At 38.0% G+C, this 27500-nt stretch overlaps 1 protein-coding gene across 1 annotated transcript in view; it reads left to right on the plus strand.

Moving 5' to 3' along the window:
- Positions 1-27500, plus strand: part of edar (ectodysplasin A receptor) — a 42056-nt gene that overhangs the window by 958 nt on the left and 13598 nt on the right. Inside the window, exons 2-5 of the mRNA XM_072444063.1 lie at positions 15139-15204; positions 17851-17970; positions 21713-21894; positions 25286-25371. Coding sequence (XP_072300164.1) covers positions 15154-15204; positions 17851-17970; positions 21713-21894; positions 25286-25371 — 439 coding nt within the window. The 5' untranslated portion in view covers positions 15139-15153. The remainder of the gene's footprint in view (positions 1-15138; positions 15205-17850; positions 17971-21712; positions 21895-25285; positions 25372-27500) is intronic.

The following is a 27500-nucleotide window of genomic DNA, read 5'->3' on the forward strand; positions in this document are numbered from 1 at the left end:
AGAGCGGCCCAGCTGGGGACATGCCGCGTCCTGCCGCTCCTCTGAAGTCTGCAGCTCAGCTTTGAACTGTAGCCGCTGGAGGTGGAAATCAATCCATCTCTGTCCCCCTCCCTCTCACTTTTGTACCTGTGTGTCTCGTGCACTCGGGGCCCCCAGCGCTCCTCCTCTGCACCGGGCTCTGCACCGCTGCTCTGGGCCAAAGGAGGTAGAAAGGCAAAGGGAACAATTTGACTGATCTTCAAAAGAAATTAGTGACGTTACAGGAGATTAAAGGAAAAGTGGAATAAAAAGTGAAAGCCTTTTGCACCAGCCTACTACTACTACCAGTACTATCACTACTATAGTACAACTACTACATCTGCCATAACTATCACTACAACTTGTAGCTGCAAAAGAAGCTTTGATTGGTTTGTTTCATAGTTCTGTATTTAATCCAACTATCACTCCATGAAGTCAACTGAAAAGTTACTTCATTCTTCAAGTTACTTCATTCTTTAAGTTACTTCATTCTTTAAGTTACTTCATTCTATTACAATTACTACTACTATATCTTTTACTACTACAATAGGGGTGTAAGATACTACAAAAATGGATATATAATCTTTTTACCTCAGTAAATGTCATTGTTAGGGTTGAAGTGTTGCATAAAACATGACAGGACTGTCAAATTAACGAAGAAGAGATAGAAATAGCACCTTTTACACTTTATTTGAGAGATTTCATGTTACTGTTGTCATGTTTTATTACTGTTTATTTTTCCAGCATTTTTTCATAGTCCTTTATGCACAGTGTACTTGTTAGTACTTGTTAGTTTGCATATCGCCAAAACAACAATCACGATATCATGCATGTTTCAGGCAACTCCCACCTCTACTTCTACTACAAACTATCTTTTACCGCTACATACTACTACTAATACGTATTCTGAGACACTTTGAAGAGTGTGGAGACTGAAAGGGTAAGAGGAGTAAAGCGCAGGAGCTTTGCCTGTCGTGTTGGATACATAATGTGTTTACTTAGCCTATTTGTCTCTTTATCTTTCATTACGCTTGGCACTTGAGTTTACACAATGACCTTATTATTATCAGCGCAGGATCCAGCAGAAAGCAAGGAGACGCTGGTGTTTTTTTTTGTAAATTTATTGCTGTGATTTATAATAAATGTCACAGCGGATTCCAATCATCATATCCCGTTCCCTCATTGTAATATTTAGGGCCCTCCAGAGGCCTCTTACACTTGACTGTTTCATAACACTTCACACATCCACATCAGGCTAAACATGCCGTTCAGTTTACTTATGGAAGTCGACTTATTTCATCTTATTAGCTTTAATACAGTGTCTGCTCTTGTCAACTTAGTATATTGCAGTTTATTATGTGGATATTAAAATGCAGCGCCATTTAAGAGATTAAGACGGCCCACCATAGTCTAAAAACAATCTGTACTAAAATGCTTATGGTATTGTCATAAATATACAGAAGTAACTACACGTATGCAGTATTTAGTCAGTAATCAGGGCTTTTTTCATCAGTAGAAGGAACATTTATACTCCAAAAATTGTGGATTGCATGTTCCACCGAAGTATAAATCTGTGAAAAACACCCATGTGGGCAAATCATTACAACAATACTATGAGAATACAAATACAATACTATGAGAGGAATATCTAACTGGATGCAGCAAATCCATGAGGTGTTTTTGTATTATTCTTATCAAAGTGGAAAGTAAAATGGTGTATGTACCGCACTTGCTTTAATAACAGACTCTCAAATCAGTGCCACAGGCCGGGAAACATTGTACCAGTTGTCAAGGCCCATTTATTTATGTATTTATATATTTGTTCCCTCTTGCAAGGCCACTACTATATCACGAGTAAACTACCATTACCACTGCGGCTGCTTTCCCACTGCTTTCATTCATGGTTCTAATGGTTTTCAGAATGTGCAGGCCTGGGCTTTCTTAAATGCTCTTTGTGTTTGTGGTGGAGTGACACTCTCCACCTGCATGGGATTGATTATACAAGTCTTGTTAGCTCTCCATTTGCAGTCTTCTAGTAAGTCTGTAAATTATCCTGTGACTTTTTAATGGATTGTCAAAGAGTTGTGCTTTGAAGATTCCTCCAAACTCACGACCACATCAATACATCAGAGCAAAGTGCAGCTCGGAGGAGCAGGCTTTCACTCAAGCCCCGGGATTTGTATGAAAGTTGAGCTGAACGTGAGCGCAGTTGTTTAATTACGACACAATATCATCTATATTTAATGATATAAATAATGAAAGGCTTCAGGTCGAGCTGCACACTCCACTGACACTGTCAACTATAGAATGAGAAAAGATTTCATATTTGAAACAAATGTGGAAAGCAAAGTAATGGTGGCATAGTAGATAGAAAATGTGCACATTGAACTTTAATTGTGCTGCTGTCGTGTCCTTGGGCAAGACACTTTACCCATCTTGCACTGTGGCTCTGTTTTCTCCATCGATTTAAAACTCACAGGAGAAACTAGAGAAAAAAACTCCATACCCAGATATTAATCGATATTAATCCAGTATCAAAACTATATACAATACTAGCATGAAACCAATATTTAATATATTTATTAAAGTACTACTTTAATAAATATAGTTGAAATTAGATTGCAAATGTATTTTTTTTGTTTTAATAATCACTGCTGTATCAAAATGTTTAGACTATGGCTGAACAAGTTAATTGATTCATTTCAACTGATTGATAATTGAGATAATCGTATAGTAAGTAATTTAATAACTGACTCATCATTATCTGGGCTCCACACTCACTCCAGAACATGTTATTTGCTGTAAAAATAGCTTTTATGACTCAGAAAAAGCAAGAATTACACCAAAATGAAGAAACAGAAAAGTTTTTCAGGCTTCAAAAGCCTTCCTCAACAATATTAACTTAATTTAAGGCAAATTTAGATAAAATCTTCATATTCACGGGCTGTTTGCAATCCAAGCAACTAATGATCAACTAATGCTTGAATCATTGCTTTATCGAATAGCAACATGCACACACAAACACAGACATACGGTAATGTTGTGCCTGGAGTGTGACATTTCCCTCACAATCCAGCGGCTGGTGAAACATCGCCCGCCTCCGACGTCAGTTAGAGGAATGACCGATCTGCCTTGACTCATTTCTGGCTGCAGTTTAGGCTCCGCTTCCTCAATGAGAGCAAAGTAAACACAGACAGAGACAGACTCGGGAGAGCGTTATGTCCTGAACCAAAAGGAGAGGAATAAGAGATCAGCGCGAGGAGACGATGAAAGACGTATAACAGGCAGGAATCAAAGCCGTGGCGGGATAGGTGTGTGTGTGTGTGTGTGTGTGTGCGTGTGTGTGTGTGTGTGTGCTTGTGTGTGTGTATTGTACGGGACATCCTTTCATTTGATGTGAGTTTGTTTTTCCTGCGCCGTGAGTGGGAAGAAGCCGAGTGTAAGTCTGTAATTAACACAATCAAAAGATGAAGAGAGATGAATGAAGATCACACATCGCCTCACACGTGTAATCTGCACGACCAAATGCTATTCTTAAGCAATTAGATTATTTGGGGGTGGGGTTTTTTTGTTTCAGTCTTAGTCAAAGCACTTTAACATTAACTTTAACTTTAGTTGATGATCAGAATTAGGGAATTCCAACTGCTGCATGAAAGACGGGGGGAAATTATGTTGCAAAAGAACATTTCTGTTGCATTCACAATCACTGTCTTTGCAAGTCTATAAAATGTAATGAGATGCAACGAGAAACTTAAACAAACTTGTGGTCTACAAAAACTCCTAAACACCTTTTCATCTTTGCCACCATTATCTGTGTTTGAATGAATGAAACATGTGGGTTAGTGATCAAGATATATGAACAAAAATGTATATAATTTCATTCATATTCATAAATTAATATGATTATTGAGATGTGTTATGCTATTAGTCCTGGTTTAGTCTTGCTTTAGTCTTTGGTGAAGACTTGGTTTAGTCTTGCTTTAGTCTTTGGTGAAGACTTGGTTTAGTCTTGCTTTAGTCTTTGGTGAGGACTTGGTTTAGTCTTGCTTTAGTCTTTGGTGAGGACTTGGTTTAGTCTTGCTTTAGTCTTTGGTGAGGACTTGGTTTAGTCTTGCTTTAGTCTTTGGTGAAGACTTGGTTTAGTCTTGCTTTAGTCTTTGGTGAGGACTTGGTTTAGTCTTGCTTTAGTCTTTGGTGAGGACTTGGTTTAGTCTTGCTTTAGTCTTTGGTGAGGACTTGGTTTAGTCTTGCTTTAGTCTTTGGTGAGGACTTGGTTTAGTCTTGCTTTAGTCTTTGGTGAAGACTTGGTTTAGTCTTGCTTTAGTCTTTGGTGAGGACTTGGTTTAGTCTTGCTTTAGTCTTTGGTGAAGACTTGGTTTAGTCTTGCTTTAGTCTTTGGTGAGGACTTGGTTTAGTCTTGCTTTAGTCTTTGGTGAAGACTTGGTTTAGTCTTGCTTTAGTCTTTGGTGAGGACTTGGTTTAGTCTTGCTTTAGTCTTTGGTGAGGACTTGGTTTAGTCTTGCTTTAGTCTTTGGTGAGGACTTGGTTTAGTCTTGCTTTAGTCTTTGGTGAAGACTTGGTTTAGTCTTGCTTTAGTCTTTGGTGAAGACTTGGTTTAGTCTTGCTTTAGTCTTTGGTGAGGACTTGGTTTAGTCTTGCTTTAGTCTTTGGTGAGGACTTGGTTTAGTCTTGCTTTAGTCTTTGGTGAGGACTTGGTTTAGTCTTGCTTTAGTCTGTGGGGAAGCCCTGGTTTAGTCCTGATTTGAGTCCTACTTGTCAGTTCAACAGAAATGTGTTAAAACATGTCTTTATATTTATTAGTTGAGGTTTAAGTATTCGACAGGTGCGAATGAACTGTACAATTACCCACAAAAGTGAAGAAGTATCACTGTATATCTCCAGTTCAAGCGATCATTACTATTTGGAGATGACATGCACAACATTATTAACTTAAATTGTTTTCATATTCATTAAACCAGTTAGAAGCCACAAGTAATAAGTCAGCCTTCTTATATCACGGAGTGTTTTGTTATTGTAATGAATCAAATATTGTTTATTACGTTTCCACTAATATTCTACCGTCAAATGACTGAGTGATTATTTCCACTGCTCCGGAAACTGCTCTGACACTTCAGTCCAGTTCACTTTGATTCACCAAAACACAGTCATTTGCACAGGGCTGTATTTAAAGGATATTTAGATGAAGTCCAGCTGGTCCACGCCTGACTCCAGATCAGTAACACGGTGGAAAGATCACTTTAATCATAGGTTTATTTTCACTTTCAGCCTAAAAACGGCAATCATGTCGGAAATTAGTCCTATTAATTTCTCCCTAATTGAGCTCTGAGCCTTGATAAGGTCTTCTGTTCACCCACTTTGACAACTTTAGTGGAAAACTCCTTTTGATAATGGGGGAAATGTTAAGCCACACGCCGGATCTGTAACGTTATAGCTTCCAGTGTTGTGATAATGATAAATGAACATTGCCCTGATGGCGTCTCTCTCTCTTGCTAATCTGTTTTTCGCTCAATCAGCAGTGAGTTTTGTTCAAAAATGACAAAAACACAATCTGGCGCTCCTAAAGGTAAAAGCGGTGTGTTTAATTTGATTGACAGTTGTAGCGTAGCCCTGTTTTTTGCACTGCAGCTGCCTTCATATAACACGCTGAAGAAAAAGGCCAACAGCACATTCCTGCTTTATAACTGCCTTTACCAAGCTTCTGCAATGGCACTTATAGCTTTTAAATAGAGATTGACAGAAGATTAGCCCTTAGCTGTGTTTCAGCAGCTTGAGCTGGATTTGAAAAGTTGTAACCCAGGGATTCATTCATTCTTTCATTTTCTACTGCTTATTCCCGTTAGGGGTCGTGGGTGACAGGAGCCTATCCCAGTGACTTTGTGCCTCAGGCGGGGTGCACCCTGGACAGGGGCCAGTGCGTCGCAGGGTTAACACAGAGACATAGACACACGATGAACATTTACTCCCACATTCATTCACTACTTGTTTAACACATGCATGTGTTTGGACGGTGGGAGGAGCCGGAGAACCTGGAGAGAACCCAATATATGTACATTTCTTTTTATATAATGCATTACATAACACACTTTAGCCTGATAAAACTTGGATGCAACACACAAACTCCTGACTTCATCTGTGAATGACATCAGTGAGAAATCATTGAAAATGTTTGTCCTGTTTTTGGGTTTTATTTTTATACCCAAAAGTATTAATCTTTGCTGTGCATTGTGGGTGCTCTTTTGTTGGAGAAAATACTGTGGAAAACATACACACTCTGAAAGAAAACTACTTACATAAATTGTTTGACTGATACAGATGTTTAATCATTGGAATTTAAAGCTTCTTCCTCCAGAGTTCCTACATTATATTATTACATGCTTACAGAGGATTGGCTGTTGGCTTCTTGATTGAAAAAAAATCCAACATTATCAAGGTATTGACGTTAGAAATGACTTCATCTTGATTTTGATTACAATTTCACAATTTCAGAGCGCAGTCCTGAATGTTGCAAAATGAAATGAGCTCAATAGCAGTACTTTTCGGGTACATATTTGAAATGTACCTCTCTTGGAATGATTGGAACCACCTTGGCTGATTGACAGGCTCACGAGTCGTAAATCAAATCTGTAATGTCAGACTGTAGACTGGTCTTTATGTTTTAAAAACTGGGGCCATAGCAACAAACAGCAACACTCAAGTCAGAAGTTGCAATTATGTGTAAAATGTCTCAAGGTATTTGAGGGGTGGAAATGAAAGACTTATGACTTAATGAAGGGGAAATCCACCTTGTTCTGACCCATTTTTAAAGAAAATAAAAGCTCTACATTTTAAACCACACGTTGGATTAACTCTATCACAACATTTGCTTGCTCTCTTGTTTGCCGTTGTTCACTGAAATCATTTTGAATTGATGCTGTGTAGACATTGAACCATGTGTGTATAAAGTATCGTGACATTGATGATGACCATCTCCTCTGTCAGATGTGAGTTTTAAGTATTTGAAGATTTTTTGGCTGGACCTACGTACAGCAACACTCCAGAATATCAAGGGAGAATGAAACATGTGTTACACAGCTTACGGACTATAATGCTGCATTATTTGAGGACCAAGTCATTCATCAGGCAGCAACAGATATAACAGTGAGCATGGACTTTGTAATTGTCAGGTCCAGTAGGGAGATAGAACTTCAGCCACACATTTAAAGGTGTCTTATATCACTTTTCTGGTTGCCATTTAACACAAAACATGCACAAAAGGTCAACTCCTCCAGCTACAGTAGTCTTGAGCTCAAAATGTGGAGATGTGTCTGTGAGCGCTGTACTGCAGATGTGCTCTGCTCCTGACAGTTTGACCAGCAACTCTGAACAATGGGTCAAATGCACAGAAGGAATTTCCCAATAAAGTACACTTAATCTGTTACTGTCTTTACTGGAATACTAAGGCATTAAACTCTCACATTTCTTAAATTATAGGCATTTTATTGCTCAAACATACATTTAAAAAGCGTGTTACCTCTCCATTGACCGGGATCAAGGTTACACACTTCTCCAAAACTTTACTAAGAGTGAGTCAGAATCAGAAAAGGTTTATTGCCATTGAACAGAACAATGAACAGAACATAGGAACTTGTTTTGGTGATTCGGTGCAACATAAAACAATGAACAATGATAAAACAGCCTATATAAGTCCAAAAGAGAAACAATTTAAATAGGATATAAGATAAAAATAAGAATAGAAATAAAAATAGGCTTACTATGTACACAAATTTACAGTTGAATTTACATATGTAGTGCAGAAAGTGAACAGTCTGGTCACCACGCCCTTCATTGCACCTCGAGCCAAACTCAGACAGAATTGTGCAATCAGATTTTTCTCATGGTCATCTATCATTTACAACAAAATAAACCTTTCCTCGCCTCAGATTAACAGCATTATGTACTCCTACAAACCGCTGCACCTTTAAAGGGCAAATGACATGTTTTACCATTGAACATCTTTAGACAAATGAATAATGCACTTTGAAACATATTGCATAAAAAGACCAGGAGGAATTTGTAAAACCGAAAAGATGGAATGAGAGCCACATTTCTTTGGTACAAAAGCTCTGGTTTAATTGTGATCAAATTGAAGAGCTGCAGAGGTGACCACAAAGCATCCTATTAGCTCATTCCCGTGGCCTTCCGCTTCGCTTCCTGGCCGCGTTCCCTGCCCACTGATTGGACCATTAGTTAATCAGGAAGTCATTAGAGGAGTCTTAATGAATATCCATTATGAGTTAAACACTGATGGTGGAAAGCTGTGCGGCTCAATGACATAAAGGTAACAGGAGAACAGAGAAGGGCCTGAGGCAGAGCAATTCATTAAAACAAACCATAATGATGAGTGTGGGCCTCAGTGATAGCTTGAGCTTGGTAATTAATGCCATTTTAATCGGAATTTAGATCCAGTCATTTCAAATAGTCAATGATCAGCTCTTTCATCAGTAAAAACATCTGGTTCAGACTTGGGAAGGAAAAATGTGACTACGGGCCATGCATATCATAGAATATCTGAATAAAAAACAAATAGAAATAAAACTAAATGCAAATGTCTTTCAATAATTTCCAGAAAATAAACACCACTTTGACTAAAATTTGACTATATTTTGTGTTAAATGATGATAAATGATAATAAATGACAAATGAATGATTATTCATTTATCATTTATTATCATTTATCATCATTTAACACAAAATATAGTCAAATGTTTTCTGTCATGGTCCAAACAGCACGCGTTTACAGTCAGAGGATGGGCTGTAGACTTATCGATTAAAACGAGCGAGCGTTTGATGAACATAAATGATTGAATCTCGTTCTCTCCATTGTGTCTACTTCAATCAATCAATATGTATTTTATCCACGCTTTCCATTTATATTTCTGTTCCTATCCTCATTACAGGGGCCGACGTTTGATTTATTTCTAACATTTTGCCATTTATTTGTTTTAAAGCTCTTATTGGGAGCAGAGCTTACATTGCCCTCCTTAAACTGGTCGATGGGAATTTCCATGTAGCAGCTTGAACCTTCTTTTAACCTACAGGGTTTGTGTGACATTTAACACAATTTGTACAGTTTTGCCTGTCAGAAATGAAGTATTTTTTTTTATCAATACCAACGTAAAAGGCTTTGAAGTTTCCATTTGGCCAACACACAGACGAAAAATGTCGGACGTTTTAGATCCTTGTTTTCTGGAACGTGGAATTGGAAATGATAGTGAATTTAAATGTGTGAGTGTCAGATGAAACGGCGGGAGGTGAAATGTTATCTTTGTGGTTTGATTTGTAGTTTTTAGACATCATAGCCTTGGAAAATGTGCCTCACGACCAACAAGTGTTACTTCATTTAAAACTAGACTGTTAAGAGATGCTATTGTGTTGTCAGGAATGCTCCACACTCCACCGACACAAGCAGGTGACCAAGTTACAGGTCTGATCTGTGGAGAGGCCACCCAGCTCACAGTACAAATGCATCATAGCTTTAAAACCACCTGGGTTACTAATCTCCTTGGAGACCGTAATAGAAACGTTACATAGTGCAGCTTTAAATAGGATGCATAAAGATGTAAAGGAAGTATGCAGTGTGCAGTAGTTGAAATATTCATTAGTTTCCTGTTTACTGGCGACATTTTGAAGACCATTCCAAAGAAAAGATCATTTAAATGTTGATCACTGTCACCTTGGAATCCAGGAATGTTTATGTGGCAGTTTTAATCCCGTATTTCACCTCTGAAATGTCAAACATACACCAACAACTATTTGCTCATTTCTTCACACACAAAAACATGTATACAGTGAAATCTACCAATGAAATATAATGTGGCAGTAGTATGCTGTACATAAAAACACAATTTTACCATTAAAGTCCCTTCTTTTCCCTCTCTGCTGCTCTGAGCCTTAGTCAATAAAGACACAGTCATAGACAGAGAAGTTATTTATGGTAGATTATGTGTTCGTTAGAAGATTATTACCCTGGAGGGGCAGAAGACTTGAGCTGACTTTCATCTGAGACCTGCCCCGACAGAGAGAGGTGGAGTCCGGAGACAGACAGAGGCTTGAAAGAGGCGCATGGAGACAGTGTCTTCAAACGCAGCGCCGTCGAGGAGTCACTTTAAACCCCATAAGAGGAGCCCAGAGGGGGTCCACCGCCATTTGGCACAGCTACATTTCCTGAAGAAAAAAAATGTAGATAGACTGTAGATAATGAGTAATATTGACAACACAATAGAGCAAAGATCTCTCTAACCCAAATCCAAACCACAGGATGTGTTTGGGGTGAGGCCTGCAGGAAGAAGCACAATCAAATCCAAATTGCAATTTCAATGGAGGAAATAGCAAAGGCGGCAATTTCTAGTAAGTAAAATAATGTATTTCCACCACAAACAACATCATATCTTGTCTTTTTCTGCATACAAATCTGGACAAACATGTTCTAAAATGCATGTGGTTCTTTCATGGGCCTATTTTCGTCTTTTTGTCAATTATCGCAGAAACATTTAACCTGTTACCATCCACCTATTTTCGCCCTGTGCACAATGGTTGGACCCAAATGGCATTGCTTATTAAAAGAGGATCTTATGTTCCACATGCAAGTGTGATGCATCATTAGAAAGCTTAGGCCTTCTAGTTTCTGCAGATGTGCACATGAACACTGTCAGGGCTTCAGAACTTACTCTACAGAGGCCCAAACATAAACAAAACATCCTTTTTTAGTCTCGCCTGAATATTGTTAATTTGTAATGGTCCTGAGCATGACATACTTCATTGTGTGCGTATGCTGTTCACTGTACATGATGTTTATCTTGTTGACAACAACTGTGTAAAGTTTCAGATCTCTAGGAACAGGCATTTTGGTGCTGTTGACCTTTTTGTATCAAAAAGTATATTCAAGTAATCCAAATATGTGCCAACTGTGCCAAACTGTTTTATTACAATTTTAGCTCCTCTATGATCATAAAACATACATTTTGATGTTTTGTAGGCCACTAATAGCAATTATAACTCCTAAAAATAAATATGTGAAAATTTGTAAATATGAGTTTACCCATGAATTTCCCATATAGAGGTTAAAAAAAATGAGCACAAGGATGTACAGAATTAAAGCCGTTTCGTCCGTCATAAACAGCAAACAGGTAGGACATGCGTTTGTAAAAGTTGAGACTTTCTCACAAACTATTGGCAATTGCTTCTTGGGGCATATTATTCAATGTAAATCAATGACATATTCGTTTTGTTGAGAAAATAAGCTTTAAAATGATGTATGGCTTGCTGGTATTCACCACGGAAATAAAAGTGATGATGTAAGAGAATATTTGAGATATAGAAAATGTTCGCCGGCGGACAGGTGGGTGGTAACAGGTTTTAAGAAAAATCGCAACTAGATGTTTTTTTCCAAAATTGTGCAGGTTGAAGTTACTATTAAGCTATAATACTTTTCAATTAAATTACATTTATTCAGAACATTACACTGTCAAAATCACAACAGCAGTTGTCTCAAAGGACAATGAAAAACAGATAAAACAATGTTCCTTGTAAATATCCCAACATCCCCGGTCCTTAGACCTCCTTCTGCAGGAAAAACTACAAAACCCTTTGGGAGAAAAGGTGAAATCTTACTCCCACAGAAGCTCTTCAATTCGCAGATTGAAGCAGTATCACCCCCAAAGAGGAGTGGAAGAAGGAGAAAAACATGTGAACAACAATTAACAAACTACAGGTGAACTAAAATTATTTAAAATTATTATTAATATTGTTGATATTAAAATGAGTTAGAAGAAGAGGATCGTGCTCCAGCTGCCATACTTCCCCCAGCACAGTTGCTCCTGGGGCAGCGTAGTTGGGAAACTGTTCCTAACGGTCCTGCGTTGCATCAATGGAATTTCCCCATGTGGGACAATAAAGGATTATCTTATCTTATAAGTGATTTCAAAGAGGAAGGTTTTAAGCCTGGACTTAAATGTCGGGCTCTTTAACAAAGACAGGAGCTTATTCCATAACACAGGAGCTCGACCTCCTGCTGAGCTTTTAGAGACTCTGGGGACCAGAAGGCCAGCATGTTGAGAGTGAAGTGCTCTGTTTGGATCTCCGACGTGCTTTTGTGAATGTGGCATTGTAGTTGTGTGATTGGTAGTGTCTGAGAGGCCATGATAGATTAATATTATAGCAGCCACGCTTCCATCATGTTGCCCTAGGGCAGCTGTGACCATGTTTAGGAATACACCAAACTGTGAAGTGGCTTTATCTAAGGCTTTTCTTTCATTGCAAAACACTAGAGCACTTTCCAAACTTGAATCAAATGTACTTAATCAGTGACCACAGATCAGTGTTTGTATGGTCCTTTGTGTTTGTGTGTTCCTTGTGTAGAAGCTGTAATTAAACAGGATTGAGCCTCGAGGGGCTGGTGCTATTCATTCAACTTCAGAAGCACTCAGTGGAAGAGAAACTAGGAGACAGACAGATTTGACCTCTGATAATGTGGAATCATGGCAGCGGTTTCTTCCTGTCCTCCCAGCGAACATTTGCGTTTTGATATTCTCAGCAATTTCAGATTTAAGAGGGATAGTTTAGTGTAATGTGTGCAATTAAAGTGTTCAGTCCTTGGAGGCTATCAGTCATTGCTGACTATAGGCTTATCTCAAAGCCAGTGGGTTTGCTCTAAGGTTCGGGCTATTAAGTCATTTCATAGCTGTTCCTATCAATGAATGTTCCGTGCTTCTCTAAAGGTGATCCAAACTTCACCTGAGGATGTTCCTGGTCTGATCCGTGCTGTAGTTATCTTGACGAGGGGAAAAAGAAAGGATCATTCATTCGCTGCTGATGCTTGTTGGTGTTAATCATAGACGCCTTGGGTCTGAATGACAAATATGGCTGCCAATCTGTGCAAATGGCATTCTCAATCACCACCAGTCAAGGATGTCAGGATATCACATTTTAGTATCAGGATTATTGTGGGAAGAGTCATAACGATTTAACAATAATTCACGCTTGTATTGTATTGCATCATGACCAAACAACATTGAAATCCTTTACTTTTAAACAAAACAAAACAAATGTCTGTAAATGTGAATGAATCCATCTTGTTTATCAACCAGCACTGAAACCTTTGCACTGCATGTCACGTCTCTCTCTTTTCTTAATATTTGCATGTTGTTATGTAGTAATTAGCCGTCAAAGCGCTTCAGAAATGCTCTGAATCACAGTCATCACAGGTGAGTATGTGTTTGTATTTACTACACTGTGATTGTGGAGAGCATCTTTGAGTAACGCTGTTTGAGTTTAGTCCGTGACTCTGAGCTAAAAACACAGCATTGGGACTAAAGTATAGTTTTGTCAAAGGAGGGAGCATTAGACAAGTATGAAAAGTGGTTTATTATTCTTCATGGCATGCAAACCCCTAAACCCAACCAAACTGGAACTATTTGACATTAATGGTTAAAAGAAAATCACTGTGATGCGGCTCGGTACAAAATTAGATTATTGTGTATTGGTGTTTAGTAGCAATAAAATGTGTGGTTATACAGAATTTAAGCAGAAATAATTGGAAATAAAAACAACATGCTTTTTAGATTATAGTGTTTACTCTTTTTCTCTCAGTAACTTAAGTTTAAATGTTCAATATAGTCTTTTAAAACACTTGAACAATGAATGTGTACAATGCTTTAATAATACAATGACATTAAATACATAAATAAAAGTAACAAGGCTGCCAGCAGGTTTAGTGAGAATAGTGAGTAGTTGTAGTAGTAGCAGTAGTACTATGTTGTAAGTAGTAGTGTAGTTGTCAACTTGCATTTGAGTTTTCCAACACAAATGCATTTTTCTGTCACATGTTTTCCCCCTTTCTTTATGTGTTTGTAAGAGTTTTATACAAGTGCGTAGCTTAGAATGAGGAGCTAAACCAGTGTTTCCTTTATAATTACAATGACGACATTATTTACACTCGGGGCACTCGCTCTGGCTTTGGTCAAACACAATCACAGCTAATATTCTGCACAACCGCACTGCAGCTTACCCAATGTGCTTACACTCACCTCCATCTTAAAGTTAGATGCACATTCAAAGTTCTCTTACAATTATCAAACAATAAAAATGTCTCCTAGACACACACCTTTATGATTCTGAGCTGCCAAGGATTTTATAGCTTAACACCCTTTCACATTCCCTGCCAAAGTTGTTCATAAAATATGCTATTTAGGTGCAAGACTGTGAATATTTCTGGATGGTTGCTAAAGCAAACCAACTACAGTGACAAGTTATAATTGTTTACTCAACAACCAATACTATAACCCACTGTAGAGACAAGATTGTTTTAACTTCTGAAACTTTGGGTAAAAATAAACTGTCTAAGAAAGAGGTGGTGGTTTGAGCTTGGCTAGAACTGGAGGGTTCTAGTTCTGGTGCATGTTTTGGGTTGATGGGGGGCCAGTGTACCCAGATATGCAAAGTCTGCACAGGAAGGTCACGGGCGGCTCAGGGGTCGAACTTGGAACTTTCTTGTGAAGCATGCGTGCTGGCCACTCAGCCACACACGCTCAGCCAATATCACTACTTCTACAACGCTATTCCACCTACACAATGGCAATAACTGCTAAACTATGTAGTCTTTAATCAAGTCTACACAATTGTTTCTATAATTTGCTATACATATAATGAATGAAAATACAGAAGTGTAAAGTAAATATGGTTCCTTTCCATTTTTGACAGACATTGTTTGGCTCTGTCAGACAGCTGTAACAAAGACATTATAATTAAACATTATTAGGCGCGGGTATCTGCACACATTATGGAGGCAGAGGTTAGCCAGCGGTGCTCACACAAGTATGAGCTGGCTCCACAGTCCGCCCCGCTGCTTATTACAGCTTTATTGTGGATGACGTGATATTTGACGGGGCAGTGAACGCATCAGGGCCACACACGCTCAGCGCTGCAGCACTACTGTCGGCAGGAATGCATCCCGATTCGCAGATGGGATGTTTCGTAATTTTAAATGGTGGAAAGATTTAAGTGCTTATTCACAGTGAGAGCAAATGAATGAAAAAGCCTTTGTTTGTGGTCATGTGTTCGAAGGAAGAAGACGCCAACATGTCAGAGAGGAGGAGCCGGAAAAAGTCTGTGTTCCTGTCCTCATTATTGGTAAGTACTGCTCAGTTACAAATAATATTACTGCTCCCACTACTACAACTGATGCTACTGTTACTCTTACTACTAAAATGTTGTTGCTCCTACTTCTACCTCTAATAATTCCACTCTGAACGACTACTATAACTTCAACTACTACAACTACTGATAAAACACCAATAATAGTTTTGCTTAAAGAAGAGCTGCAGCTATTAAACATAATACTGTTCAAATTCTCATAATTATTGTACTTTGATAATCATAATCATTAACTGGACTGTACAAGCTCTAATAACGATGCCAAAAGATGTTTTATAACAAAGACATATATTATTCAAAATCAAAACCTAAAAAAACGCTTGTAAAACGTTTCTCATTAACACACTCTATTGGTAAATATGTTCTATGTAGAAGCTTTCAGTCACCATATTTTATGTGTCATTTTATGTGTTAAAAATGTATTTTTAAAAATCTCAGAAATAATGGTATTACTTGCATGCTACAACACCAACATTACTACTACTTCTAGTGTAACTGCAACTTCTACTTCTACAACAACAGCAGCTATTAGCACAACTATTACTAATAATAATGAACTGCTACTTGTTCTAAAAGCCATTATTACCCTTTCAGTGAGGTTAAATGTACAATTGAAGCCGCTGCTATTATGACCATTACAACCAAAAAGTCCAAACTTTAGCCAGCTTTTCAGTGCCAAGTCGGCTGCGCTTTAATTATTATAACAATTATTCAACCATTGAGTCTTTTACACATAATCTAACAGAGAATCTCCAGTTCCTGTGCTCGTTGAAATCCCATTGGCAGCTTTCCCACTTCAGTCCGGCCTCTTTCTGCTGTCACCTCATCAGTCACCAACCATGTGCACGTACAGGCCGACACACGAGCTGCGGGATGACAAATACAAGTGTACACAGTTCTGTGGGATATGCATCTTTTACATAGAACCTTTGATAAATGCTACAGGTTCATTGCCATTACTGGATTTTTTTGATAGCAGGAGCTTGCATGCAATTACATTTAGTGGCAAGTCATTTCATATATGTTTACACTGTACAGTCATGTATACGGTAGTTATAGTATATCCCAGTACATGCCTACTTCATTATTTGAGTGTGTTTGCTTCTCTTGACAACTGAATCCATCTGAAGTTTCTAACCTGCAGCAGATGTGACATGTCGGAGTGTGGGAAAGAGACAAAAGAAAGATCTTATCTTCCTTTCCAACTACTGTTGTCACAACAGTTTCACATGATTTTAATACTAAAGAAAAGGTTCGATAGTCGATACCATTAAAACTATTCAGGAAATGGCCATCTTTATTTTGCTCATGTGATTTTGACTTGTTCATAAGTCTAAATATATGATTTATGATGTCAATTATTTGACTGTGAATTTAAATAATCAATAACAATAACTTCTATAAGGTAGAAAGATTAACCTGTAGAAAAAGTAAAGACCTAATATTTTATAAGCCAGGTTTTGTGACTCTTTGCTTTAAAAACCTGTTATTAGAAAAAAGGCTTTGCTCCAGGTTTTGAGTGGCACAAATTCTGAACAGAAAGTAATCGATTGTTTTCTTAATTGAAAAGAGAAAAAATCGAAATCACTTTGTCAATAACTGCACAACAAAACAAATACTCTAATAGTCCTACAACTACTACTATCTCATGTCACTAAAGTGTTGGTTAAAGCACTCATTTGTGTCTTGACTGTCAATGCAGATAAACTCTTTGCCTCAAACGCCTGTATATGAGGCTAAAGACGGTTTGTTATGATCGAGCGGAGCACATTTGCATATATTTACTCAAACTGTGAGTGCTATTATGAGAAGTTTAAAAGAATACAAAGCAGAGGGATGATATTCAACAGCGCGGGGGGTAAAGATGGAGATGGTTAGACGAGCTCTTATTTCTGCTCTTATTGTTGTGGTCTGTAATAGTTCTCTAAGACGTCATTTTGTGGTCGGGTGCACTGACCGACTGCTCTTGGTCAATAGCACACACAAGTAATTAGTATTATCTTGTCTTACGCTAGCTGTTTTTATTTTATTTTATCTTTATTTTATCTTTATTTTCCCCTCCATTCCTTATTAAGAAATGAGAGGTTTTGTCTATAGGAGTATTTGTTTATAAGAGTTTTGTTTATAAGAGTTCTTCTATTAAGAGTCTTTTTTAAACTTCCTATAAGTGATCTGTCCTTTTCCTCTGTATCTACTGCGTTGCAACAATGCAATTCCCCCATGTGTGGACAATAAAAGATTATCTTATCTTAAGTAATGCACGAACAATGTCATTAACCCTCTTGAATTAATACTAACATGTCATCTGATTCTGACATACAAACTCTTCCTACTACTATAAACTATAACTAAATAATAACACTGCGTAATATACAACAAATGTACAAGTTTTAATTCACTACCACTTCACTTCTATTGCCTTGAAGTTTCATTTTTAGCATAACTACAACCACCACCATCAACTATTTTGAACCCAGCAAAGAAAAGACAATTCCAGACAAAAGACGTCTTTCTGTCCTGACATATATGAATCATGTGCCGTAACGTTGATGCGTGCACTCCTGTGTTTCGCCTCATTTCCCTTGTCCGGCCCTCACCATCTGACCACCATCTCTCCTCCAGGTGTGCTGCATGTTTGCCAGCGCCGAGTACTCCAGCTGTGGGGAATATGAGTTCTTCAACCAGACCAGTAACAGCTGCCAGGCGTGTCCACAGTGCCAGCCGGGACAGGAGCCGCATATGGTGAGGCACACAAACGGGCAGCACCGTTATTCGCTGTGTATGTAGTCATTCCGAAATTATGTAATAAGCAGCACTGTGTAAAATCATTAGGCTAATCTACTACTATTTATTTATTCATTTAAGTGCTGATATATTCATTGATCCATTTGTGTTTATGGGTTAAAGCTGTGGTACTTATGAAAGAGGTTTTTATGGGTTTGAATAGTTCATAACTCGCTCTTGTATTCACATGCATGGGTTTTCAGGCACATGCACAGCTTTAAAACAACAGAAATGATGGACCACCAATGCACACGGCTCGTTCTTACCAGTCTGTGATCAATAAAATGTCTTGAATGAAATGCAGACAGCACTCAAGAAAGCTTTTACAAGAGAAAAGTTGGGTAATGCATCTTTGATATAACATGAGCCATAACATGTGAAATTATGACCAGGCTTTTTTCACGTGCAATGTCTTGGCCGGTTTTTGTACCACACCATTTCACTTCACTACTACAACTATTATAACCTTTACTTCTTATACCAAAACTTACTAGCTTGCTTCAAGCTGTTAATCTTCTTAAATCATCTGCTATTATTTTTTTGTTTTTTTAGTAATAGATTGAAAACCATTCCTAAATATATGTTTTTTGCCTCAATTAAAAGAACTCAACTTCATTGATGGAGCAAGTCAAAAACAACACAATCGACCAAAGCGCTACACACACATATACAACAGGACTGTTTGTATGTAGGAGTGGACATAGCTCGCCTGCGTGTCCTGGGCCTTCCCCGGGGCCTCTTCCCGCCCTGGAACAGAAGGGGGCCCCGGAACAGATGCCCGAGCCACTTCAGCTGGCTCTTCTCAATGTGGAGGAGCAGTGGCTCTATTCTGAGCTCCTCCCATGGGACTGAGCTCCTCACCCTATCTCTAAGGAAGCGCTTGTATCCGCGATCTTGTCCTTTCGGTCACTACTCATGAAGCTCATGAACATAGATGAGAGTTGAAACATAGATTGTCTAGTAAATCAAGAGCTTTGCCTTTCAGCTCCTTCTTCACCATAAGAGTCTGATATAGTAGAGTCGACCCTGCATCATCTGACCCTGACCCTGGACCACACACGCAGCACATGCGCTGCTGCAAAGTGAAGCGTGTCTATCTCCCAAATGCACAATTTCTTCTGCTTTATTGCGCTCATTGACATAGAAGTGAAGGTATGCATTAGTGTGCACCGCAGCAGTAGTCCCAGTCAGCCTGTCTGCCGTCAGCCAAAGAAAACAGAAACGCTTCAGTGGACACCCTGGGGTGCCACGCCCGCCCCTCCGAGACATGCACCAAAATGAATTATTACAATTTGAGTTTATGTTTTTCTAGACAAGTATAAACATTCTTGCATCTTTATTAGACTCTGTGAGAAGGGGCTTAGACAGATGGAAACACAGATAGAGGAGTTATTTTAAGGCCACGCAACACTCCCTTCTTTGATTGATTTTATTATCATAAAGTTCAAATCAGACTTTGAGGTGGAGAGTCGAGCTACAAACTATACAAACTTTTACAACCTACTTTGTGTACTTACAAAAATATTTACTGATGGTATGGTATACTCGTTTTTGTTTTCCAGCTTCACCCTCTACTTAGTTAAATGAATTATTATTTATATTGCATTAGACTGTACTCAAAGATCATTAGCAAGAAGCAACTCCTATAAGAAACAGCTAAAAGTACATCATTAATATTTGTTTCTCTACTTATTGCCACAAATGTAATACCACAATATACTGGGGTTATTAATCATAACTTTGATTAAAAAAACAAAAAAACATTCCCAGATCAATAAAATAATAACCCCATTCTGTTTTTTCACATCAATATTTGTTTGTGTTAAAACATGTCAGACAAATGTGAAATATCTGTTAAATGAATCACCAAAGTGCAAAAATCCCTGTTTTAATTGTATTTTTAATCAGCTCTTTTTGTAGCATTTTAAACTATAAACAATATTCACATTTTGCATATAAACTTCAAAAAAACGTTCATGTTATTATCGTAACTGCCTTGATTTATATTTGTTTCTTGTTTCTTTACGACTCTATTCACAAAGTCCATCTCTGTATTTGTCATACCAGTACTTGTATTTATGAGCTGCGCAGACATGAAGTCTGATTTATCGATGAGATGACTGGAGCTTTCTGCACTTTCTCCTTCTCCGTCTGATCCTGGCACTGTGTCTGTAATTTATGCATCTCTGAGGTTTTCCCTTCACAAACTGTGTCTTTGAGTTTGTGAATGAGTTATCACTTTAATCATGAGTTAACTAAAGGGGACGGTGGTGTTTTGAAGTGAGTCAATGCCCACACACACAGAGAAACACACAAACAGATCACCACATATTGTGACCGAGACACACATGGCCATCTTGGGTCCAGATTGTGGAAACGGATGGTTTTGCATTCTCCTGGAAGTGACAGTGAACAGTAAATACACACGAGTCGCATCAGCACCTTTGTATGACGTGAAGAAGTCATCCTCAAAATGAACACACGCCGTTATTCAACCCCAAAGATGTGATTGTCGACGTTCGGCAGGTCTTTAATCCTTTAGAATGACAGTGTATGGGAACGAGTTATTGTGGGCTCCTTCCCTCCATCTGAAATTATAACTGCATCAAATTGTCAAACTATCTGCTAAACTGATAAACTTAAACCTAACGTGACAAGATAGCTAAAACCCTTTAATACCAAAACAATTGAAGCAAAACTTCCATCCATTTTCTACCGCTTGTTCCCTTTCGGGGTCGCGGGTGACTGGAGCCTATCCCAGTGACTTCGGGCCTTAGGCGGGGTACACCCTGGACAGTGGCCAACTTGTCGCAGGGCCAACACAGAGACATAGACATTACAGACAGTTCACTCTCACATTCATTCACTAGGGCCAATTTAGAGTCACCATTTTTGCCTAACACATGCATGTGATTGGACGGTGGGAGGAGCCGGAGAACCCGGAGAGAACCCACGGTAACACGGGGAGAACATGCAGACTCCACCCAGAGAGATCATGTGATGTTGGTCTGGTCCGGGAATCGAACCCATGATCTCCTTCTTGGGAGGCAAGAGCGCTAACCGCTAACCGCCTTTGCCACCGTGCACCCTGAAGCAAAACTTACTGAAGAATATTATATTTCTTTCTTTCTTTTTCGTGCGAATTGTAGCATCGGCTTGTTTTAACAGACATATGGAAGCAGGAAAGCAATGAGAGATTAAAGAACATTAAATGAGAGATTAAAGAACATATTTGTGTGTCTGTGTGTGTATGTGAGGTTGTTGTGCCTCTTGCAAAAGATTAAAATGCTACGATGGGTGGAGATCAATGCTTATTATGCTAAATGATTACCGGTACTTTGTCAGTTTAAACACTACCAGGCATTTATAGCACATGTCCCTCTGTTACCAATCACGTTTTTACTTCTCCAAAATGGGAACGAGGGCGTGAGACCTAATGTCCACTTGTCTGGCATTTGCTTAACCTATATTCGCCATTTATAAGAGTATTTTTAACAAGAGTTTTTTCCTAATTCATCTGTTTCTTTATTACCGATATTATACTTCTGCGCCTAATCAGTGTCTGTACCTAATCAGTGTTGCAACATATGAATTCCCCCATTGTGGGACAAACAAATGTTATCTTATCTTATAAACGGTTCATTTGGTGTATGTTGTTCTCAGAGGCTAATGAAGCTTCTGTTCTGTGTGTGTTCCACAGTCGTGTGGCTACGGCGTGAAGGACGAGGACTTCACCTGTGTGCCGTGTGTCCAGGGGAAATACTCCAAAGGGAAGTACGAGATCTGCCGGCGCCACAAGGACTGCGACGCCCTCTACAGAGCGACGGTGCTCATAGCAGGCACCCCCGAGAGCGACGCAGAATGTGGGCCCTGTTTGCCCGGGTAAGACGCGAGAAATGCGCTCGAACTTCATGACAAACGGCGTAAAACTGATGTGAGCTGAGTAAGTTGCATATGTGGTTTGGACATTTGTTATCATACACAAGCCTTGATACAGTATGTATCTTGGTTTGGGGCTGTCACAAAGAGCTTAAGACCCTCTCTCTAAGGGCGAGTTCACACTTTCCCATTTTGTTCCTAGTTTTAGCTCAGTTTGAGTCTAAACGCCTGGTCCTGGTTTACCGTATTTTCCGGACTATAAGTCGCACCTTTTTTCATAGTTTTGGCCGGGGTGCGACTTATACTTATATTTTACTTATATACTTTTACTACGGAGCGACTTATATGTGATATTAGTTGTTATTTTCACACTTGCAACTGCGTTTCATTCTCCAGTGCGACTTATATATGTTTCTTTCTTCTCAATTGTATGCATTTTTTGGCTGGTGCGACTTATACTCCGGTGCGACTTATAGTCCAGAAAATACGGTAGTTTTGGTCTAGTCCAGACTTTGTTTCAGTATATTGTGTTTTAAGTAGTATTGTTTTTTAATTCATTATGTTGGATAACAGGCATGTCTAATTGGCCATGTATTTAAGTGTTATAACAAATAAAATAAAAAATAGATATAAAAAGACTGCAAAAAGAGGTGATGAAAAATAAATGAATGTATATAAGAAACATGCAGTTTGATCTTTAAAGTGATATTTCTGTACAATTGCGGTTACTCTTACAGTACAATCCTCTTTTACGTGACAATAGAAGCTCGATCACCACATTTACTGGTAGAAAATGTTTTAATGAATTGCCAAAATATTGATTTAATAAGATTTAGTCAACACCACCCACTCCAAATAGTGATTAAATTGTCAGTATCTCACCATAACTGATGTAAAGTGATTGTAATATTCTGATTTGAGATATTTCATACTGTATGTGGTCCACTTCTGTTCAGTAACACATCATTCACATTGACTTGCCACCGATGTCTAAAACCGTTTGTTCACGCCAACCGTCTGTTCACGCCAAACTGACATCACTGGCAACAATAGAGTTTTAAGCAAGTGAATTCTACTTAGTGATAAACGTTTCTCAAATGTGTAAACCTAATTGAATTGAACAGAACCAGGCCGTGCAGGAGCTTTTGTCCTTTGTGCTGAAAATACACTTAATCCTTTTCTTCCACATTTCTGCCACGACATTGAGTCAACGAGGAACAACAACATGTTCCCAGAGCTGCTTATCCCGTCTCATCTCCTTCCCATAATGCATTGCTTCGCTCTTCCTTTTTTTTTTAAACCCCTTTAATTTATTCTCTGTCAGATGCAAATGTGCGACTGGTTATGGCCAAAACATGGATGATATATTTATTGCAGAGGGAGGATATTGTATGAATGACTGTAGTAGTTTTGAACAGTGGATCTTTAAGTGTTGGACATTCTCATGTGTGTTATTGTTATTGTTATTGTTGTTGTTGTTGTTGTTGTTTTTTATTTGCACATGTGGCACTTTATACAGGGAATAGTATACGTCTGTCAGAAGATACATGGTAAATCGAAATGTTATCAAATGAAGTATTTAAGATAAGATAAGATAATCCTTTATTGTCCACACATGGGGAAATTTCATTGTTGCAACGCAGGAAGATACAGAGGAAAAGAACAGATAAAAAACACTCTTAATAAAAGAACTCTTATAAACAAAAACTCTTGTAAACAAAAACTCCTATAGACAAAACCTCTCATTTCTTAATAAGGAATGGAGGGGGAAATAAAGAAAAAAATAAAATAAAATAAAAAATATCTAGCGTAAGACAAGATAATACTAATAATAATGGTAAAATAAACACTCTGTTTTCATCAGTTATATGTACATGAATGTGACACTATTGCATGTATTTGGGTGGCTCGGTGTCACAAGCGTTAGCACTTCCGCCTCACAGCAAGAAGGATTAAATTGATTGGCGGCGTTCAGACCAACAAACAAATGAAACAAATCAAATTGTGATTTCATTCCTAAGATAATCTACTATTTTGGTCAAATTTCCCAATTGTGATGCATACATTTTCACTTTGGCTTAAACAAATGCCACCCACCCACCCACCCACCTTCTGTTCAGCCTCTGAAATGCTCTGAGTGAAATGAACCAATTGCAAGTCTAAACTTTGAGAAGAAGAAGAAGTTTACGTGATAAAATCGAGATCTGGCACCAGGAAAATTGTGTACCTACATGAGAATATGTTGAAATTGAATATGTTACTTGAGTAAAAGTCCCAAATCTGAGTGAGCACTGCGAGAGAAGCAAAACATCTTCAAAACATCATATGACAAAACAGCCCAAATGTCTTTTTCTTTACATTTTCCAAATTCTCCATTTAATTAACCCACTTCTAGATTTGCTCTGACTTGTTACTGTAGCGTTATACACATCTATAGCCCTCATTATATTGCCCATATAAATTCTTCTCGTGTTTCAAAATGATTTAAAAGCATGTTTAAAGACCATTCACCGCCTCGACTGTTGCTCTCACTGACTGAAGGCGAAACCTGCGCCACGCTCGCTTTTCTGCCTTTAGGACAGTCATTATCGCAGAGTCAAACTTTTCACCCCACACGAGCGCCGTCAAACCTTTGCAGTCTGGATATAGAGACTGACGATCTCTCTCCTCATTCTATCGGCTCAGTTTATGATTTAGTATGTGTCCTTTCATTAAAACAGGATCAAGTCATTACATTAGTGTCCTGTTGCTGATAAAGAGAACATTAAAATGACATGTATATGAATGTTTTGTGTGCATCTTGGGGACTATTGCTCTTTTAATCTACTTTGTTTTGACAGTTATTATTGATCTTTGTTCATGTTCCTCTGTCGGAAATTACCGTATTCTCCACACTATAAGGCGCACTTAAAAGCCTTTCATTGTCTCAAAAAACAACAGTGCGCCTTATAATCCAGTGCGCCTTATATATGAAAAAGTATTGAAAATAGACCATTCATTGACAGTGCACCCTATAGTGCGGAAAATACAGTATTATTATATATATTTTTAATGTCTGGACAGTGTTTGATAATGTACTATGTCATCACAATATTGATATTTCAAACTCGATTTTGATTCTAAGGAATAGGCTGGATTCTCTATACTGATTTCAATACCACAATAATAATTAAAAATGTTCCCTTTTTAGTCAGTATAAAATAACAGTATTTTATTTTACTAGTTCTGACAAAGCATAAGATGATCTAAACTGTCCAGGAAAGGTGAAATATGAGTGTCTGGTTTCAAGGACTGTATTTGGATTGGTTAAACATCGCTTTATCTACAGAATGTATGATTTTAAAAAATAAACTTAGATGGTCTATGTGTTGACTTTTACGATTATATTTTCCAGGTATTACATGCTGGAGAACAGACCCAGAAACCTGTACGGGATGGTGTGCCACTCCTGCCAAAATGCACCCGCCAACACCAAAGAATGTGAGAACAACTTCACTTGTCATCTTCTGTCTTTGAAACGTCTGTAAAGCTTCATTTCATGTTTGCTGTATGTCTTTATACAGTGTACACATGTGTTTAAAAGCTCACGTTCTGCTCAATTATAAGCTTTAAAACATAAAAACATTCGCTCCCTGAATCAAAGGAAACAGATGTACTTCAAAACCTGGTTCAACTTGAAGGGCCAAATTAAGGACAAGCTCTTTTCATTTTTCATAGTGGGTATTTTTCTGATCTTTCACGTAGATTAGAGTTAGTTTATTGAAAACTCCAGTAGATGGCACTCAGTTTGGTTAATAGTAGGACTCTTGATAAAAGACATTGATTAGTCGACTATAAAAACTCTCAAAACTATGAATTATCTGTGTATTTATTTATAAAATCATGTAAAGGTTAAAGTCAGGATTCCCTCACAAATCTTGAGCTAAAACTCTGAATAAAGTAAGTAGTCGACAATCGATCAATCTATCAATCATTCAAATTCATTTATAGTGCACAATCATACAAAGTGCAATTCAAAGTGTTTTACAACGATAAAAACACATAAAAAAAACACATTTTGGTCGATCAAGACACCTTCGACTGATCAATCAACTAAACAACTTAAAGCCCTACAGCATTAGTTAATATATATATATATATATATATATATGCAAAATCTTCCTGAGACGGTGTGCTAAAAGCAATATTGAACAACTATTACAGCGTATTTACATATCTGACCCTGGCCAATCGGAAGTATGTGAAAGACACATTCAAAGCTGTTGTTTTTTTAAGCTCCAGCGAGAACGGTAGAAAAGATGAAACACATGTCAATTTCCTCAGATTGCTGCACGTTTTCATCATCCAACCAAATTCCCAGCGGCTCATGAGCAGCACAAACACACTGACCTGAAATATACATCACTTGTGTATTGATTATGGCAAAGCGTTGAGATTTAGTTTGACATATTTTGCCCCCTGAAGTGCAACAGCCGCAGCGTCCCGGACATGAACAGTGGTGTTATTGTGCCATATTTAATTAGCGTGTTTTGTAGATGAAAGGCTCTAAAAGCAGCCCAGGCCTGTAGAGACTAGGGCTGTGGAGTTTAGATCCAGAACTTTATGTGCTCAGTGCTTACCAACAAACTCCAGCTTTTCAACAGCTATGATTGCTTCTGCCGGGCGTGGAAATGAGTGATTGAGTGATACTGGCAGGAAGAAATGCGTTTGTGATAAGGAAACAAAGCAGCGACCTTAGTTCATTGATCATTTTGAGATAAAGAGCCAAACGTTTGTGTTCTTGATTCATTTTAAACGTTCCAGTCTGTTGAAATGTTCCTGTCTTTACTTTTTATCTGGGCTTTGGACTGTTCTTATTCTGGCTATAAGTGCCATTCACACAGAAAAAGAAAATACACTTTTTAAATAGTCCAAACATTTTTTAAATAGTCACAATTATCATGGCTGAAATATTTGCGATTTATGATAATATCACAATAATTATTAATATAACTGACAGTTTAGAAATGGAAATATACTCAAGTTATTAGACACATCAAGTAAGTTTAAAAGACATGAATAATGATGTGTTTAAACAACTATAATATAATTTGAATCATGGATAAGTAACAATCTGGTGTTATAATGACAATTATCTGTATATTATATGATTGTTCATTGTCACATTCTTAGTACAAACCAATACATCCAAACACAAAATTACAAACTACTCGAATAAAACATTGTCTGTAATTCATTTATTATTGACCCTCTTTTCAAAGTATTTAGTCCTTGATTCCTGTTTTTGATCTAATTATGACTTTGTGTTGTAAAACAGTAGACTTTAGATTGAGCCCATGGATTTGGACTTTTGATTGAGTGTAACTTAGACTATAATGGTTTGAGACTGACTTATTTCTTAACAAATGACACCAGTAAAAAGTCTCACACTCTACACTAGATGTTGCAAGAAAAAAGAAAAGAAAATGAAACCATTAGAGACAAAGAAATGGAAGCGAAATTAGGCTAAATATATGTCTGTATATTTACACAATCATGCAACAGATGATTTTAAACCTCAGGAAGGGTTACAAAAGTGAAGTTAATTTGTGAACTTAACAATATTAGAA

This window comes from Eucyclogobius newberryi, unplaced genomic scaffold, assembly GCF_026437365.1.
Source record: "Eucyclogobius newberryi isolate DKJ021-1_F unplaced genomic scaffold, fEucNew1.0.hap1 SCAF_14, whole genome shotgun sequence".
NCBI lineage: Eukaryota > Metazoa > Chordata > Actinopteri > Gobiiformes > Gobiidae > Eucyclogobius > Eucyclogobius newberryi.